Below are 18165 nucleotides of genomic sequence, written 5' to 3'. Positions count from 1 at the left end.
CCAGGAAAATTATGTTTTGTTTTGATTGGTAAAGCATGGCAATGATATGCGTAGGATACCGTGAGTCACTTGGAAGTGCTTTGAGCGCATGGCTTTGTTTCTGAGTGTGACTACCAAGGGACTGCACAAAGTAGTGGGCCTGGGATGTGCCTAGAGTCTCGCTGCACGCTTAAAATTCCCACGAAATCTTGTGTTTTACCCTGAACACATGTGCAGAATTTGCATTCTATTCCATGATTTGCACATGTTTGTATTTGTTTTAATATAAAAATGTTTCCTACAACTCTGAATATAATTGATACTCTGTGTATTCTGTAGCCTCTTGTATTATTTCCTCTTCTCTCAGGGAATGGCTTGCTCATTTGGAAAAGGCGAGGCATATATCATTGTAGAGTTTCTTTTGTTTCTTTCTCCTTTCTGCTCCATCATTTTTCTGGGAGAAAAGAAAATTAGGGGTCTAAGTTGAAATTGGAGAAACTGGCAAATTAAAATCACATAGGGAAAGAAGAATTACTGTTTGATACTATACCAGTAAAAATAACAGGCTATTTACTGCTGGTAGAGACTTGGTCTTTGGTGTTTGCAGTCATCAAATGTATAAGATAATCCTTGCTAATACAGTCTACTTTCTTTCTACTTAGGTTCTAGGTCCCAATTCTACTGTAAATAGTATCATGGCCTCTTATCAACAACAAAAGACTTCGGCTCCTGTTCTTGGTTAGTATTTTTTCCCTATAAATTATTACAGTAGTAAGCAGAAGGAATATCTTTCTGTAAGTATTAAAACATCATCAGTATAAGGAGAGATTGGGTATTGACTACAATTTTTCCTCAGTTCTAAGACTGCATTTTAGTAAGATCAGTTTAATGCTTCTAGTCACGGGGACTTGGTTGGGGGAAATCCAACATAATTGTTATATGTATAATTTTTTTAAAAAATTTTACCTCCAGTGGCAAATACTTGTCCATATAGACACATCACTGTTACAGTTTCAGTTTGAACAGTCTACGTTCACATATACATTTGAAAGGGTCTTCTGAAGTATCATTTTTGGCTATTGGCAGTTATATATTGCATCTTGGGGACATTTTCATAATGTTTATGAATGGGAGCTTTCTATCATGTTTAGAATTGACAGTATAATTTGAAGGCAAATCCAAAGAATATTAGCATTTTATCTGTATTTCCTATTTAGGTATACCTAAAATGTTTTGTTTGCTTGTTGGGGGGAGGTAGTTCTCAATTAGATTACATATATCCCTAAAAGTTAGAAGCCCTAAAGGCTTTCTTTTGAAAGTTCATTAGAAACATTTGTTGGATCACCTTCGCACCTTGAGTATTTGCCTTTCAGGTGGATCAGTCAACCATACCACCTCGCTTAGCTTTGTAAAGTTAGTGATATTTTTAAAAATAATTTGTAGTTTTTACTGCTATTATTTGCATTTTCTAGCATGTGGCAGGCAATGTTCTGAATTTTTTTCATTTAAGTGCGGCACTATAATAGCATTTAGATGACATTTGAAGTAGCCTGTAGGGATTCAGATTAAGTTTTAACTTTAACAGCTTATGTTACTACCATGAATGAACTCCTACCTTCCATGCCAGCTAAACTCATACATCCAAACAGTAACTGCTGTATCTTCAGCTCCCCTTCTTTCTGAAGTCTAACAAGCTGCACTTGGTATCAGTTCCAACACATACATTTATTTCTGAGTTGCTAAAAATTCATCTTAGACCTCAGGAAGTTTGTTTATTGTTTATTTTGAACTGTTGTCCAGTCATGTTGTGATTTCTGCCTCTTGAGTTCCTCGCTGCCGATCTTGTGCTGACCACCGTTCCCTGAGGTATTCTAGCTGGCTTTCCCATTTCAGAGAGTACTTTCATTTCCTAGCTGAGCCATAAAGCCATTCTGTAATATTTAAGAGCTCCTCATTATCTGAGTGTTTATTACCATTGTCCTGTGGTTACATGGTTGTGAAAAGGGAAGTTCTCGTAATTCAAAAATTGGCATTGATGAACTAATTACAAAATGAGTCCCACTCAAATATTCCTCAAATGCCCTGCCCAGCTAACAGTGGTTAAGTATTCACACATCTCCACAAATGGGATCAATGACTTCATGAGGCATTTTCTCTGATTATTTTGTGCTTTGATGCAGTGCAGTATCATGCAGATCAATTGCAAGTTTTGCAAAAATGTATTTCATAAAATGGATTAAAGTGATATTGGGAAGGTACTTGCATTACAACTGAGTTGGACTTGTTACAATTGATAACAAAATAAGCACTTCAAATGACTTACCTATCAAAGAATTAAGATAGGTCCTTGGAAACATTGAAAATCCCTCAAGGTATTTTTATAAAAGTGACTCTTTTTTTTGTGCTGTGAAATTCAAACATGGGAATGTGAAAGATGTCATGTCCAAGTTAAGTCTAGAATCAAATATAGTTGTATTTATGCCTGATTTTTAAAAACCAGATAGAGCTTGCCGGGCTCAGTGGTACGTGACCATGTCCCAGCTACTCAGGAGACTGAGGTAGAGGATCACTTGAGCCTGGGAGTTTGAGACCCAAGGCAATTATAACAAGATCCCATCTCAAATAAAAGGAGAAAAAAATAAGATAGAGAATACATTATTTTCATAACTGGTTTCTTTTTCTTTAAAAGATCGTCTTATTCAGACTTTACCATCTATGAAATTGTGGACCTTGTTGACAGTGAATTCATTTAAGCAGCCTTTTCCTAGTGGCGATATTCTTATATAACCCAAACCTCCTGTTGGCTTTTGTCTATGTAGGTTTTTGTTTTGGGGGTATGGAGAACAGTAAGTGTATGTGTAATTACAAAATTGACAAGGTTGCAGAGAAAATCTGAATTATAAAGTATGTCAAGTAAATTTATTAATAAAACTTGATAATTTCTAGTCATGCTATGTCTGTATATATGCATGCATGTATTATGTATAATATAAAAATCATGTTTTGAAAACATTTTATCTTGAGGATTTTCCTCACATTGTTAAATATTCTTTCAAAGTACAGTTGACCCTTGAACAACATGGGTTTGAACTGCATGGGTCCACTTATATCTGGATTTTTTTCAATAAATATACTGGAAAATTTTTTGGAGATTTGCAACAATTTAAAAAAACAGACAAACCAGCCTAGAAATATTTTAAAATTTTAAGAAAAAGGTATGTCATAAATGCATAAAACACATGTAGATACTAGTCTATTTAATATTTAAAAATTTAAAAAAACGGTATGTCAAATGCATAAAGTACATGTTGATACTAGTCTGTTTTATCATTTACTAACAAAACGTACACAAATCTATTATAAACAGTTAAAATTTATCAGAACTTAGCACATACCACATGCATTTAAGAGAAATGTAAACAAATGTAAAGATGCAGTATTAAATCATAACTGCATAAAATTAACTGTAGTACACACTAATAATTTCATAGCCACCTCTTGTTGCTATGGCAGTGAGCTTAACTGTTTTAGTATCCTTAATGCCCTGTGGTGCTAATCATCTCTGCTTGAGCAGTTCATCTCCAATAAGCTGATTATAGCAGTAAAAAGTGATATCTTGTGGTTCTTGTATATTTTTTTAAATCATGTTTAGTTAATACTATAAACCTTAACTGGGAGCCACTGATGATGCTAGAAGTGCTCCCAAGAAGCAAAAAGTCATGACGTCACTGGAAAAAAGGCCAGGTGCAGTGGCTCAAACCAATAATCCCAGCTCTTTGGGAAGCTGAGGCAGGAGGATCTCTTGAGGTTAGGGGTTAGAGACAAGCCTGAGCAACATAACAAGACCCTGTCTCTACCAAAACAAGAAAAAGTTGAATTGCTTGATTATGTACTATAGATTGAGGTTTACAGTTGCAATTCCCTGCCATTTCAAGGTAAATGAATCCAGCCTAAGGAACATTACAAAAAAAGAAAACTCATGAAGCCATTGCTGCAGTTCTGCCAGCATGCATGAAAACTTTGCACTTTTTGAGAAGTACCTTTTTATCTCATATTGAAAAATGCAGCTTTTATGTGGGTGCAGGATTGCTATAAGAAAGGCATGCATACAGACTAATATGATTCCAGAAAAGCTGAAGTCATATGAGAACTTAAAGCAAAAGAAATGTGAAGGTTCTAAAGCTGGATGTCAGCAAAGGATGGCTTGATAATTTTAGAAAGAGGTTTGGCTTAAAAAATGTCAAAATAATAGGAGAAGCAGCTTCTGCTGACCAAGAGGCAGCAGACAGGTTCCCAGACACCATTAAGAAAATCATTGTGGAGAAAGGATATCTGCCTGAATATGTTTTGAACACAGACAGAAGTACCCTATTATGGAAAAAATGCCACAAAAGACATTTATTAGTAAGGAAGAGAAGCGAACACCAAGATTTAAGGCAGGAAGGGATAGGCTGGCTCTACTCTTTTGTGCAAGTGCAATTGGGTTTATGATCAGGACTGCCCTTATCTATAAAGCTGCTAACCCCTGAGCCTTGAAGCTGCATGGACCCTTTGATGATATGAGCACTGAAACTAAAGGAAACTTTGGAAGGATTGGTACTGTATATAAACATTTTTAGAGACTGAAAAGGCAAAAAAAGTTAGAAATCTTGGTGTATTTCTGTAAAGTTACACTGAATGTGCCTGCCTGTCTTGCCTCCCCTTCTTAGTCTGCCTCTGCTACCCCTGAGACAGCAGGACCAAACTCTCCTCTTTCTCCTCCTCCTCCTCAACATGATGGCAATGAGGATGAAAAGTCTTTATGGTGATCCACTCCCATTTAGTGCATCAAAATATATTTTCTCTTCCTTAAGATTATCTTAATTACATTTTCTTTTCTCTAGCTTACTGTATTGTAAGAATATGGTATATAATACATATAACGTCTGTTAATCGACTATGTTATTGGTAAGGCTTCTGGTCAATAGTAGGCTATATTAGTAGTTATGTTTTTGGGGAGTCAGAAGTTATATATGGGTTTGTGACTACGTGGGGGGAGGGGGAGGTTGATACCCCTAACTCCTGCATTGTTCAACGGTCAACTGTAATTTTTATGTTTGCATGATTCATGTGCAGATGCACTATAAAAAGTTTAATTATAAATAGTACTGAGAAAGAACATCTTTATCTATCCATATTTTCTCATATTTCTGCTTCCTATATATGATTCCTGGTTAGATGAGAGACTTCACAAATCTAACAGAAGGAATGCCTGGGAGTTTTAGGTTACAGTGACGAAATTTTCCACTAACCTTCCACCTCCTTTACATTTTTTATTAAAGCAGAGGCATCGGCCGGGCACGGTGGCTCTCGCCTGTAATCCTAGCACTTTGGGAGGCCGAGGCAGGTGGATTGTTTGAGCTCAGGAGTTTGAGACCAGCCTGAACAAGAGCGAGACCCCATCTCTACTAAAAATAGAAATTAGCTGGACAACTAAAAATATATATAGAAAAAAATTAGCCAGGCATGGTGGCATGCGCCTGTAAGTCCCAGCTACTCGGGAGGCTGAGGCAGGAGGATCACTTGAGCCCAGGAGTTTGAGGTTGCTTTGAGCTAGGCTGATGCCATGGCACTCTAGCCTGGGCAACAGGGTGAGACTCTGTCTCAAAAAATAAAATAAAATAATAAAAAAAGCAGAGGCATTTTTATTTATCAAATGTTTGTAGAATTTTTTTATCCTAAAGTAGTTTCTGTCCATTAATTTTACTTACTATAATACATGCTACCAAACTTTTTTTTACTCTTTAAAAATTGAGGTGAATTTGACATATAGTGAAATGTACAGGTCTTAGGTGTATAATTTGAAGAATTTTAATGTTTATAGCCATGTATCTACCACCGCCCTTCCCAGTTTCAGTATGGAACATTCTTCCACTTTGAATCACTTGGTGAGCATGCCTGAAGTTGAAATGCAGTTCCTCCTCTCAGGGCAGGCCCTCCAGTCTGCTCTGACCTACAGGTTGCAAGGGTTGTAGAAACATTAACTCTGGCTCTGATAGTTATCTTGTAGCTACAAAACCCAATGTCATAGTTTGTTTAGCTTAGAGTTACTGCCTCAGTTCCCACCAATAAGAATGTGTGTGTCAAAGTTTTCCTTTCTTCCTTTCTTTTAGATGCTGAGCTTTTTATACCACCAAAGATCAACAAAAAAACCCAGTGGAAACTGAGCCTGCTAGAGTGACTGACTACAGCTTAGGAGGGCTCCAGCAGAGATGACCATTTTCCACTCAGTCCTAGTTGTCCTTCCACCTTGCTCTTTGAGGCCTGGCTATCGAGAACTGGGAAGAGTAAGATGATGATTTACCTTTAGCATTGCTGAGAGCTGCTGTGTGCCCCAGACTTCAGCAGACACCAAGCAATTCTATTTTTATTTTGTGTATATGTCTTAATCATTAGTAAAATGTTAATCTTTAATCAATACAGCATCATTTTTGTGAGAATTACTATTCTTTTACGTGTGCTCTTTGAGAGCATATTTATGCTAATCATGATAGGGTTTCCTTCCCAGCTACTGGTGTGATTCCTATAGGGACCTTGGGGAAGTTCCATAATTGATTTGTACTGCAGTTCTTCATCTGTTAATTGGAAATAATGTTTCATGGTTTCTACCTCAAAAGTGTGAAGACAAGTGGAATAATTTTCTAAATTGTGCTGGAGGGGAGAGTATTATATATAAACAACAATGACTATTAGTACTACCAACATTTGGTCGGATATAATCACTATTTGCTTCTTTTTATCTTAAAGCAGAATAAAAAGTATCCTTTGAAATTCTAAGCTTTTCTATGCTGACAGCTGTTATTCTGTAACACCTTACCAGGTCATGTGCTTTCAGTTATACCTGGGCTGAGACTTCTATAGTTACATTGTCCATAGGAACTGTTTTACTGCCTGTGTATTTTCTGCTAGAGAGTTAGCAATGTTAGACCTGGAACAGATTAGAATTTCTAAATAGTATCATGCACATTTGGTTTAGGTGAGCAGTGTGCACTGTATAGCATGCATGGTTGTAAATTATCTCTTCTCCAAATACTGCTTCCTTTAACTGAAATGTTTTTGTCAGTGTCTAGGCCATTTTATTTATTTTTCTTTATGGTGCTTAACTGACCCATTTCATTCAGTTTCTCAAAAGAACTTTCAGTTATTTTCTTTGGAAGAAATGAGAATGTTTTCTCTTTTTGGTGCATCTAGGAAAAGCCTGGTTGTTCTGATAACAGTTTTATGGCTAATCCTTGGGTAAGGTAAAAAACCTCTTCCATGTTTTTCTATCAGACCAGACCTTCATTACTGTACATGAACTAACATGTAATGCTGCTTTGAATCCTCAGAGAATAGGTGTACCCAAAATTGTAATTTAAGAAGACTTTCCTTAATACAGCAAGATGTTAACTATAGAATCTAGAGGTATTCACTGTATAATTCAACTTCCCTGTATGTTTGAAAATTTTCACAAAATAATAGTGGGGGGAAAAAGAGGAAGAAGATATACTCTGCTATGGGGAAATCTACTTTTTGATTCATACCCATAATGGATTTGCTATAACTAAGTGCCCAACGTGGAAAGGCTGAAAGTACTTTGTGGCTACTCTTTGGCACGGGTAAATGAGCATGGTAACTCATGTGGCATTTTAATATATTATAGTGCTCTTGCTTTGGATAACAGTAAAGGAACCCATTGCTGATAGATTGGAAATAGAAGTAAATGTGTCTGTTGATAATGGTCTGAATGTTTATGAATGCTAACTTTCCTTAAGATAATGTATTGAAGCAATAGGAAAGAATTTGTGTGGATGCAAATTACTGTCAGTTATTTCCACATCGACAGCAAAGCCAAGGAAGGATTCGTGGGAAAAATGGAGTGTATAGGAAAAGGAGAAACTCCTGTGAGTGGTGAATGCTTAATTTTGGAGAAAGATTCTGTTACATTCTATTAATAGAAAAGAGTACATACCCTTCCCCAAAATTAGTACCCTGTCTCAAAAGCAAGTTCATGCTGCAATAAGCTAGAATCTTCAGTTGTTTTCTTAATTCCATTGAGTCAGAGAGCTTTGCTCAGATGCTGCAGACATCGAGAGGGAACTTGCAGAGGATTGTCTTCTTTGATCAAAGTGATTTTAACTTTACACTTTTCAAAAAACTGAGCAGGAGCTGATGTTTTTATTACCTTTATAAGTGTAGCTTGGTGTAATTTCTTAGCATGGGTGCATATTTTAAGATAAATTTCTCTATATATACACATATACATACGTACACATACAAACACACACACACACACACACACACACGAGATTTGTCATAGCCATGACTGAAGAGGGTGTTTTAAAAATATAAAACTGATGATTCTTAGGAATTTAAGGTGACTGCAAGTTTGGGAAGCAAAATTAGTTATTTTTCCTCCTGTAGTGCTGATTATCTGTGCTTCTATAGAAGCACCATCTGGACAAGTTGTTGGGAGTCTTTATTGTCCTTCTTTGTCCTATTTATTAGTAAGCGAGTGAGGATGAAAATCTTAAGTGCTAGATAACTACAAATACTCAAGAGGCTGTAGACAAGCCAAGGCTAATATGATGACATTTGGCAGTGCTGAAGGCCTGTTGTTGATTCTTGTGCTCCTGTGTTCTCTGTTCTGCTGAGCCCTTGCCTATGTCTTGTGTCTGCCTAGGCTGCCCCACCATTACTCTTATTGGCTCTAAAGTCCCAGGAACTTTAAGAACAGATGTCCTCCTGGTATAAAGGAAAGAACAAGGCTTTGGGTCATGTGTCTACCATCTTAGTGTCCATAGACAAGGCCCCTTAATTTGAGCCTTGCTTTCCTCCAGCTTGAATGCCCATCAGGCTAAGTAGGGTTTTTTAATGGCACTATTGACATTTTGGGTCTTATCATTCTTTGTATGTGGGGCAGGGAGAGTTGTCCTGTGCAGGTGTAGGATATTTAACAACTTCCCTAGCCTTTACCCACTAGATGCCAGTAGTATACACTCCCACCCCTGTTATGACAACCAAAAATATCTTTAGATATTGTCAAATGTCCCCTGGGGGTCAAAATCGCCCCCAGCTTATGAACTAGAGGATTCTTTTTCTACTAGGGCAATTGTGAGGATCAAGTGAGAGAATTTATAAAAGTGCTTTTAAAAAGACTATGTAAATTGTTCAACCATATATTGGTATTTTTCATTTTAAAATGAACATTTAGGCCTAGGAAGTCCTGAAGACTTCCTTCCACCAGAACCACCTCCCACTCCTCCCCTTCATCAAGACCCTAGCCTTTTGGGGGATTCTTGACTTGGGGTTCATAGACTCCTAAGGTATCTGAAGATAGAAGTATATTTGGTTTTCTCTGTGATCTTATGTATTAGGTCATTAAACATGAAATGTTCGATTTCAAATCAAAAGTGTTTATTATATCTCAAACAAGAAGCAGTACAATTAATCAAAATATGCACCTAAACTATCGACACAGTTTTGCCATCTTAACAGTAGCTTGTTTATGCCAGCAGCGAAGCCTGGAGAGCCAGTGGCTATGAAATCACCAAAGGTGTTTTCCACAGCTTGTTGAGAATTGAAATTTTTCTTTGCAAGAACTGATCCAAAGACTGGAAAAAGTGGTAGTCAGTTGGTGCAAGGTCTGGTGAATACAGTGGATGACAGAGAGTTTCCAAGTCCAGCTTCTGTAGTTTGAACAGTGTTTGTGCAGCATGGTAGAGCGTTGTCTTGCAAGAGGATTGGCCTGTCTCTATTGACCAATCTCAGCTGCTTAATTGCAAGCATCCTCATCATTTTGTTCAATCGGTTGCAATAGACATCTGCTGTAATCAATTGACCAGGTTTCATGAAGGGGTAGTGGATAATACCAGCGCTGGACCACCAGACACCATTAGCTGTTTGGATGAATATTCGGTTTTCAACTGTGTTTTGGCACTTCATCTTGATCCAAGCATTGTGCTGAATACTTGCAGTTGTCAAAAAGAATCCATTTCTTGTCACACGTAACTATACGGTGTAGAAATGGTTCGCCTTTATGTCGTGACAGCAAAGAAAGGCAAGCTTCAAGACAATTTCTCTTCTGATGCTCATTTAATTCATGTGGAGCCCATCTATCCAGCTTCTTCACCTTGCCAATTTGTTTCAAACGGTTCAATATTGTTGGGATAGTAACGTCAAACCTTGCTGCTAATTCATGCATAGGTCGAGATGTATTTGCTTCCAGTACAGCTTTCAGCCCATCATCCACCTTGGTGTCAGGTAGCCCATGTGGCTCATTTTCAAGATTAAAGTCACCAGAATGGAACTTCTCAAACCATCGATATACTGTGCATTCATTAGCCACATCCTTCCCAAACACTTTATTGATATTTTGAGCTGTCTGTCTGCACTGGTTCCATGATGGAACTCATATTCAGAAATAACACAAATTTTTGACATAGTCATGGTTTCACAAAAATTGCTCTAAAAAAAATTTGAAAGATAATCACAAGCCAAAACATGGGTTTGAAAGACTGAGGATGTACCTTCACAATAAACATAAAAAAAGAAGCATCAAAGTGAATTGTCAGAGATATCAACTGTCAAAGTTAGTACTTAAGGAAATCGGACATTCCATACTTAATAACCTAATACTTTATTTTATACCCTTAAAAACATCCTTAGAAGGTGTTCATAGGCTTTACCACCCTGCCAGAGAGATCCAAAGGTTAAGAACTAACCAAAACTTGACCCTGCCTGTCAGTGAATGATTGTGAAGTGTTGACTGTAGAGTGGCTTGGAAACCGGCGTAAACAAGATGTACCTCTGTCAAGTCAGTGTACCCAAATCCCTGGCTGATGCCTAGACACTCAAGTGTGAGGTTTGGTCATCCCTGCTGAATCATAGGAAGCTCAGCTGCCCTTCTGTGGCTGGCTATCTGCTGATGCCAGCCAGATTTGCTTACTCACCAGACCTGGATCCAGGGTCAGGCACTTGAGGCCTTTCAAGGCTGTCTAGGCAAACCTGGAGGCTGTGGGAATGGCTCTGTAGGACTTCTCCCTAGAGATGGTAGAGATGCCAACTCTCTGCTGAATGCCTTTGAGTGCCTGTGTGGCTAAGGACCATAGTAGGAGATTTTTGGCTTTTCGTATAAGAGGTAGAAGTCTACAAGATACTGTCTATTGTGAACACCTCCCAGAGGCCAGATAACTGATATTTAGGTGTTTGTCTCTGGTTTTTTACATCTGCTGTGTAGGGTAGGCATTTGTATTCAATTTTATAGATAAGCAAAGACTTGGGTCACATAGATGATAGCAAAATAGGGTTTCAAACCATAGGTCCCAAAGGCCATGTTCTTTCCCACTATTTCGTGTTGCCTCCTGGTTGTGTTCAGATTTCTGAGCTTTAAAGTCAGGGCAAAGAATGTACTGGGGGCTGTTATAAGAATCACCAATTCAGAGTGCTTCAATTACAAACTCCCTCTGTAGGAATACCATAGAACTTGGTCGGCTCTGGAAGGGCTTCCCTGGTTACTGAGGATATATATGTTCCTTTGGGCTCCTTGGTTGAATTAGAATGATCAGCACAGGGCAGGCTTCCAAAAACCCACACCATCAGCTCCATAACCAGCAGCCTGTATCTTGAGCCCACCCCAAACTCCAGCTGTATGCTCTGTAGGCTGATGGAGAATCCAGTCTGGTGGGAGATGGGCAGCTACTTCTTGCAGTGTCTAAAGAATGACCGTGGCTTCTATCCTTGACCTCAATGCTGGTAGCCCAAGATAAATCTCGCCTCGGTTTTTAAAAAGGGGAGAGCTATATAGCATTCATTCTCTGAAGAGTTGTCCCTTACCTTGGTCATAATATGCCAGGCTCTGGCAGCAGTTACCATGATGGCTTAATAAGAACTGGTATTGAGATATAAGTGACTGGAACTAAAAGAAAGTGTAGGTAAAACAGGGGTCAGACATCTTTACCAGCTCTTTCCAGGCCTTCAGAATTGCTGATGAAGTATGCAATATACAGTGCTGGTTTGTGGGAGATTGAACCATTACAGCTACTTCCTATTGGCGTTATGGAAAGGGAGCTTCTTATATGCCCCAACACCATTTACCTATAATCTATCTTCGTTGCACTCTCCCTTCCAAGCAGATTTTAACAATAAAGTAGTTCCTAAGATGGGGAATGCACCAATTAAGGAACAGAATAATTTTCAAGCTAGTTTCTCTCAGGAAAATGTGTTTAGGCAATCAACATATAATACATGTCTTTTTTTGTTCATGCTCCCCCGACAGTTGCTTTTGTTTTGGCAAATGTATATTTTAAGGCATATGGTGCATCTTTAAAGTTCTTATTAAGTCAGGAAATAGCGAAACACACCATGGAGGGGAACATGAGAGGTGTTTAATGCTACAGGAATGAAGGTGCTGGCTCAGCTCCCTGTGTGTAGGAGAGCACTCACCCAACAAAGCTGATGTACTGCCCGTGCCGTGGCTGCGCCTCATGGGCATTCAGAAGCATCTTCTGTAGAGGAAGAAAGGCCCGTGTTCCTCATACTCAGAGCGGTGGACCCACAGTGGTTGGAAGCCCTGAAGTGACGCCAGGATGGAGCCACCAGTCCACACTGAACTGTCTCTCTCAGGCAACACATTTACCTGCGGGGTGTCATTGGGACACATGCTACTCAGCTCCTTCTGCAGACGGTTAGGGAAACCGCTGAGCATAGTGCTGCCCCCACAGAGCAGGATGTTCCCCATGAGATCCCGTTTGAGGGCAACGTCACACTTGTTAAGGCAGGACACTGTCTGGGTGTGGAGGCCCAGCTGCATAGACTTGATGAGAGATGGCTTGAAGAACATCTCTGAGCAGAGGAACCTTTCCTGGCACAGTTCTATCTCATTCCCATCAGGCAGAATGTACTGGATTATATGCTCATTGGGAGGGACTTTCTTCTCTTCGATGGGATCCAGAGCCACAAAGCAGCATTTCTTCTTGATGTCCTCCACGATGCCTATCTGGTCCTCAGTGAAGTGCTTCCCTGAACTGTTCATCAGGCCCATCAGGTAGAATGTCAAGTCAGAACCTGCGTAGTCTAGCCTTCCGGTGATGCTGGGCAAAGGGTATCCCTCATAGATGGGGACCACATAGGACACGCCGTGGCCAACCTCCACCACCAGGCCGGAGGTCCTTCCATAGGAGTACATGGACAGGCGAGACTGGTAGGCGATGTGCATTGCAGGAGTGTTGAAGGTTTCAAACAGCATTTCAGCATACTTCTCTCTGTTGGTGTGTGGGCTCAGGGGTGGGTCTGAAACCAAGACCGCATGCTCCTCTGGGGCGATCTTCATTTCTTGTCGGAAGAGATATTCCCAGATATCCTGCACTGTGTCCCAGTCCACGATGATGCCATGTCTCAGAGGATTAACTAGCTTGAGATGAAGCTCTGAATCGGCAATCTCCTGCCCCACGTATGTCTCCTTGCGATTATCCCCAGTCTTGGCAGTCTCCATGTAGGGCTTGCCCACTGTTGTTGAGATCCTGTGAGAGGGCCTTGGCAGGCCGGCAAAGCCACATTTACAGTAGCCAGTGCCAAGGTCCACGACCACTGCTTTGGCCATCTCTTGCTTGGGCTTCCCATTGGCCATTGCTGATTTGGTAGGATCTTTGGGCTCCAAAGTCTTATGGCGGACCCACACTGCCCGCTTTGCTGGGCCATCCCTTAAGGAGGCAGTCTGGAGGGCCTGTGTCTGTGTAGGGGCCTGATCACCCACCCTCTTGGCAGGCCCATCCCCTATGATTGCTGCCGGTGGACCCCACACGTTGTCAAGAGCCATACTGCTCTTGGAAAGTTCCTCGATCCCGCTGGCTTCAAGGCCTGAAAGGCCTAAATCAGAGGATAACTTGAGAATTTTCCCAACAGTGACATCACTGATTATGATGTAATATGGTGACCTGGGCTTTCTAGTTTCTGGGAACCTTTGTCCAATGTTTGGGTATATTTGGGGTATTTTTGAAATACCTCCCCTTTTTCTAAATGTTGGGAGACAGGAGTCCAAATTGCACCTTTTTTCTAAATTTTGTCATAAACTTGATTTAGTCAATTAATATTTATTGAGTCCCTGCTATGTGCAAGGCAGCTGGGAATTCAGTGAAAAAAAAGACAAAAATCTTAGTCTACTTGGTAGGGGTTGAGAAGTGACAGACAATAACCAAAATAAATATATGCAGGAGAAAGCTTCTCCTCCTGCATTCCATATGCGTGTGAGTGTGTGTGGCACCACCATCCAGCCACCTAGTTGCTCAAGACAGAAACCTGGAGATGGTGGAGAGGGCTCAAGTTTATGAGAGGACATAGCACTATAGTAATAAGAGTCAACTAACATTTTGAATAGTCTGCCCAAGGTTGTACAGATTATAAGTGATAAAGCTGGATTTGAATCCAGGTCTTCTGAGTCCAGTTCCCTAGGCTTCCTTCTCTTCTGTATTGGCTTTCCATAAGGAATGGAAGAAAAGCAGGCTGAGGCAGTTCTGAGCACTGCCTTTCAATAGCCTAAGGTTGTCATGGAAGAATTCTCTTGCCCTGCACCACCTTGAGAGTAGACGGATTCATGGCTTCAGAGAGGTACAGATATCCTGTGTGAGGAAAAGTTTGTCACTCACAGCTGGCCATTCCAAACTCCTGGGTGGCATGTTCTAGAGCAGCAGTCCCCAGCCTTTTTGATACCAGAGACCAGTTTCATGGAAGACAGTTTTTCCATGGATGGGGAGGGGGGTGGTCGCCACCTTGGCTCCACCTCAGATCATCAGGCGTTGGATTCTCACGGGGAGCATGCAACCTAGATCCCTAGCATGTGCAGTTTGCAGTGGAGTTCACGCTCCTGTGAGGGACTGATGCTGCTGATCTGAAGGGGGCAGGCAGTGATGGAGGTCCCTGTGGGGACCCAGTAAATTGTCCTTTTGGGTGGCAGGTCATATTTCTTGGGCACAGGTGAGGGATTCCTCCTTTCCTCTTCCTCATGCCACACATCTAATCATCTAATGTGAGTGCAGTGTTTGAGGCTAAAGAGGTCACAGGAGCCAATGAGAGAAGGCTTCAAATGCCAGCATAAGAGTTTGGATTAAAGTTGGTTGGGAAACCAACAGACTAGATTCAATTCCACCTTCTAAACTCTAGAACCTGTCTCTTCCAGACTATGACAGCCCTAGGTCAGGCCACCTTCAAGTCTTACAAGAATTTCTTCCATGGCCTGCTTTCAGGTCTCAGCCTCTAGTCTTATCCCTCCCATCCATTCTCTACATTACAGCCAAATGCATATCTCTCCAAAATTTTTCTGGAAGACAAATCCGACCACTCCCCTGCTAAAAGCCTTCATTGGTTCCCCAGCTGTGCTCGGTTTGTTCTAAGCCTACTCCTAGCATTTGTGGCCCTCCCTAGTTGACTCTGTGACTTCTCTAGTTTCATCTCTTTTTCTAAACACTGTAACTACTGGAAGTTCTTCACTGTGCATCCTTCTGAGCCTTTGCTTAAGCCACACTCTCTGCTTGGGATGCCTTTCCCTCCTCTTAGCTACTTGATAAATACCCACATCTCTTCCAGTATTTGACTTAAGCATCACCTTCTAGAGAACTTACTGACTTCCTCCCTCAAAGAAGCACTCCCTCCATCATGCGCCTCTCTTCTCCAAGCAGACTTCTGCCTGCAAACTCATCTGCGTGCATTCTGTCTCCTCACCTAGACTGCGCATTGCCTGTGGCCAAGGTTTCCTCTGTCACTGGCAGGCTACACTGAGCTGAACCTGCTATACCCCTCAGTAAATGTTGAATGGAGGAAAGTACTGTTGGGGTCCTCAAGCTCTTTAAGGAGGCCTGGTGCCTTAGAGTTGGATGAACTTTGGTTAAAGTACAAACATTCCAAGAACTGTTTGCTCTTGGGTAAGTCCTTTGAATTCTGAGCCTCTTATTTCCTCAGCTCTGCATACCTCCCAGAATTCTACAAAATAACATAAGTGGAGTCCCTGGTTCAGTGCCTGACTTACTGTAGGGGCTCAAATATTTAGCACCCTCTCCTCCAAGAAGCAGAAGAGGAAAAGACATTCAGTCAGTAAGGCATGGAGATATAATGGGGAGAGCAGAAAACCCCAAGACCCCAGTGTGTTTAAATTTCTAAAACTGCTGGCCACCTCCTCTGTCCTGGATCAAACTCGACACAGGTTGACAGGGGTTGGAATGACAGACCAAGGGCCCAGGGAAGCCAAGCCCTCCCCGGGCTGCCTGAATGGACCAGCCCCCAGTGACATCACAATCCTGGGTGGTTGCCAAGGCATTGCTGGAGGTGGGCTCTCATTTCTCCCTGCGGAGCTCTAGGATGTGGATGTGAGAAGGTGAGCTAGGAAGGCAGATGGCGACAAGGAACAGTCCCAGCCTCATGCCCCTGGGCACGGCTCAGGGTGACCCTGGAGAGGCAGGAACACTGCCAGTCCCTGATGCTGGCATCCGGGACACAGGTTCAGCCACTCAGCAGAAGATGAAGCCCAGGAAGGTGCGCAAGGTCAAGGCCCTCATTATCGACCTGGGCTCCCAGTACTGCAAGTGCGGCTACGCGGGAGAGCCCAGGCCCACCTACTTCATCTCCTCCACTGTGGGCAAGCGCTGCCCCGAGGCAGCCGACTCCGGCGACACCAGCAAGCAGACCTATGTGGGCCATGAGCTGCTCAGCATGGAGACGCCCCTCAAGCTGGTTAACCCACTGAAGCACGGCATCGTGGTGGACTGGGACTGCGTCCAGAACATCTGGGAGTACATCTTCCACACGGCCATGAAGATCCTCCCCGAGGAGCACGCCGTGCTGGTCTCCGACCCTCCGCTCAGCCCCAGCAGCAACCGGGAGAAGTACGCCGAGCTCATGTTCGAGACCTTTGGCATCCCTGCCATGCACGTGACGTCCCAGTCGCTGCTGTCCATCTACTCCTACGGCAAGACCTCGGGGCTGGTGGTGGAGAGTGGGCATGGCGTCTCGCACGTGGTGCCCATCTCGGAGGGCGACTTGCTGCCCGGCCTGACTAGCCGTGCTGACTACGCGGGGGGCGACCTCACCAACTACCTGATGCAGCTGCTCAACGAGGCTGGCCACAAGTTCACGGATGACCACCTGCACATCATAGAGCACATCAAGAAGAAGTGCGGCTACGCGGCCCTCGTGCCTGAGGAGGAGCTACGCTTGTCCCTGGAGGAGCTGCGTGTGGACTACGAGCTCCCTGACGGCAAGCACATCACCATCGGCCAGGAGCGCTTCCGCTGCTCTGAGATGCTCTTCAAGCCCTCCCTGGTGGGCATCAGCCAGCCGGGCCTGCCGGCGCTCACAGCTGCCTGCCTGGGCCGGTGCGAGGAGGCGGGCTTCAAGGAGGAGATGGCCGCCAATGTGCTGCTGTGCGGCGGCTGCACCATGCTGGATGGCTTCCCCGAGCGCTTCCAGAGGGAGCTGAGCCTGCTCTGCCCTGGGGACAGCCCCGTGGTGGCCGCTGCTCCTGAGAGGAAGACGTCGGTGTGGACTGGCGGCTCCATTCTGGCCTCCCTGCAGGCCTTCCAGCAGCTCTGGGTCAGCAAGGAGGAGTTTGAGGAGCGGGGCAGCGCTGCCATCTACAGCAAGTGCTGAGCGGTGGCCATGGGCCACTCTATACATTTACAGAGTTTCACATAAAACTTTAATGCACAGTAGCTCTTGTCCAGGCTGGATTTCTTGCTCTGATCTGATAGCAGAAGGGGAGTTGCACTTACAAGTATTGGAACCTTTTGCTCTGCTCCAGGAGGTGGATAAAGGGTGGGGGGGTCCCTACTGAGCCCACCCCCTCTGCCTGCCTTATGAGGGTGACATCATCTCAGAGCCCAGAGTGTGGCTTCCTGTTCCATTAGCTCCTCTGTGTTCAAAACCTGATTCAACAGACACTCCATGTTGCTTGTTCACCCATCAACAGAGTGGGGAATGGCTCAGATGAAGTGACCAGCTTGGGTCACATAGTTAAGCAGTGGTCTCGGGGAGACTCACAGCTGGGTGTCTGACTTCAGTCTCCTTCTCCTGACAGTTGCCTGCTCCCAGCTTTTGTCATTGCAGTCACCCCAGGTCCCTCACTCACCTCCCCTTAATGCCTGCCACCCTCATAGTGGCAGCCCACAGGTGTGACCATGCATC

At 42.8% G+C, this 18165-nt stretch overlaps 3 protein-coding genes across 4 annotated transcripts in view; 2 read left to right on the top strand and 1 right to left on the bottom strand.

Moving 5' to 3' along the window:
* Positions 1–6691, top strand: part of ELP1 (elongator acetyltransferase complex subunit 1) — a 64871-nt gene extending 58180 nt beyond the window's left edge. For both annotated transcript variants that reach the window (XM_069476649.1, XM_069476648.1), the window contains exons 36-37: positions 642–717; positions 6132–6691. In XM_069476649.1, coding sequence (XP_069332750.1) covers positions 642–717; positions 6132–6199 — 144 coding nt within the window. In that variant the 3' untranslated portion in view covers positions 6200–6691. The remainder of the gene's footprint in view (positions 1–641; positions 718–6131) is intronic.
* Positions 6692–12361: 5670 nt separating this feature from the next.
* On the bottom strand, positions 12362–13856 carry ACTL7A (actin like 7A). The gene has a single exon (XM_069474528.1). It carries the CDS (start codon positions 13811–13813, stop codon positions 12491–12493), a length of 1323 nt encoding a protein of 440 aa, XP_069330629.1. The 5' UTR covers positions 13814–13856; the 3' UTR covers positions 12362–12490.
* A 2521-nt stretch (positions 13857–16377) lies between these two features.
* ACTL7B (actin like 7B) lies at positions 16378–17631 on the top strand. Its single transcript, XM_069474527.1, has one exon. The coding sequence runs from the start codon at positions 16378–16380 to the stop codon at positions 17629–17631; it is 1254 nt and encodes a 417-aa protein (XP_069330628.1).
* The last annotated feature ends 534 nt before the right edge of the window (positions 17632–18165 follow it).

Source organism: Eulemur rufifrons, chromosome 7 (genome assembly GCF_041146395.1).
Source record: "Eulemur rufifrons isolate Redbay chromosome 7, OSU_ERuf_1, whole genome shotgun sequence".
NCBI lineage: Eukaryota > Metazoa > Chordata > Mammalia > Primates > Lemuridae > Eulemur > Eulemur rufifrons.
Note: the sequence above shows the minus strand (reverse complement) of the source record. Positions and strands in the feature narration are given on the sequence as shown.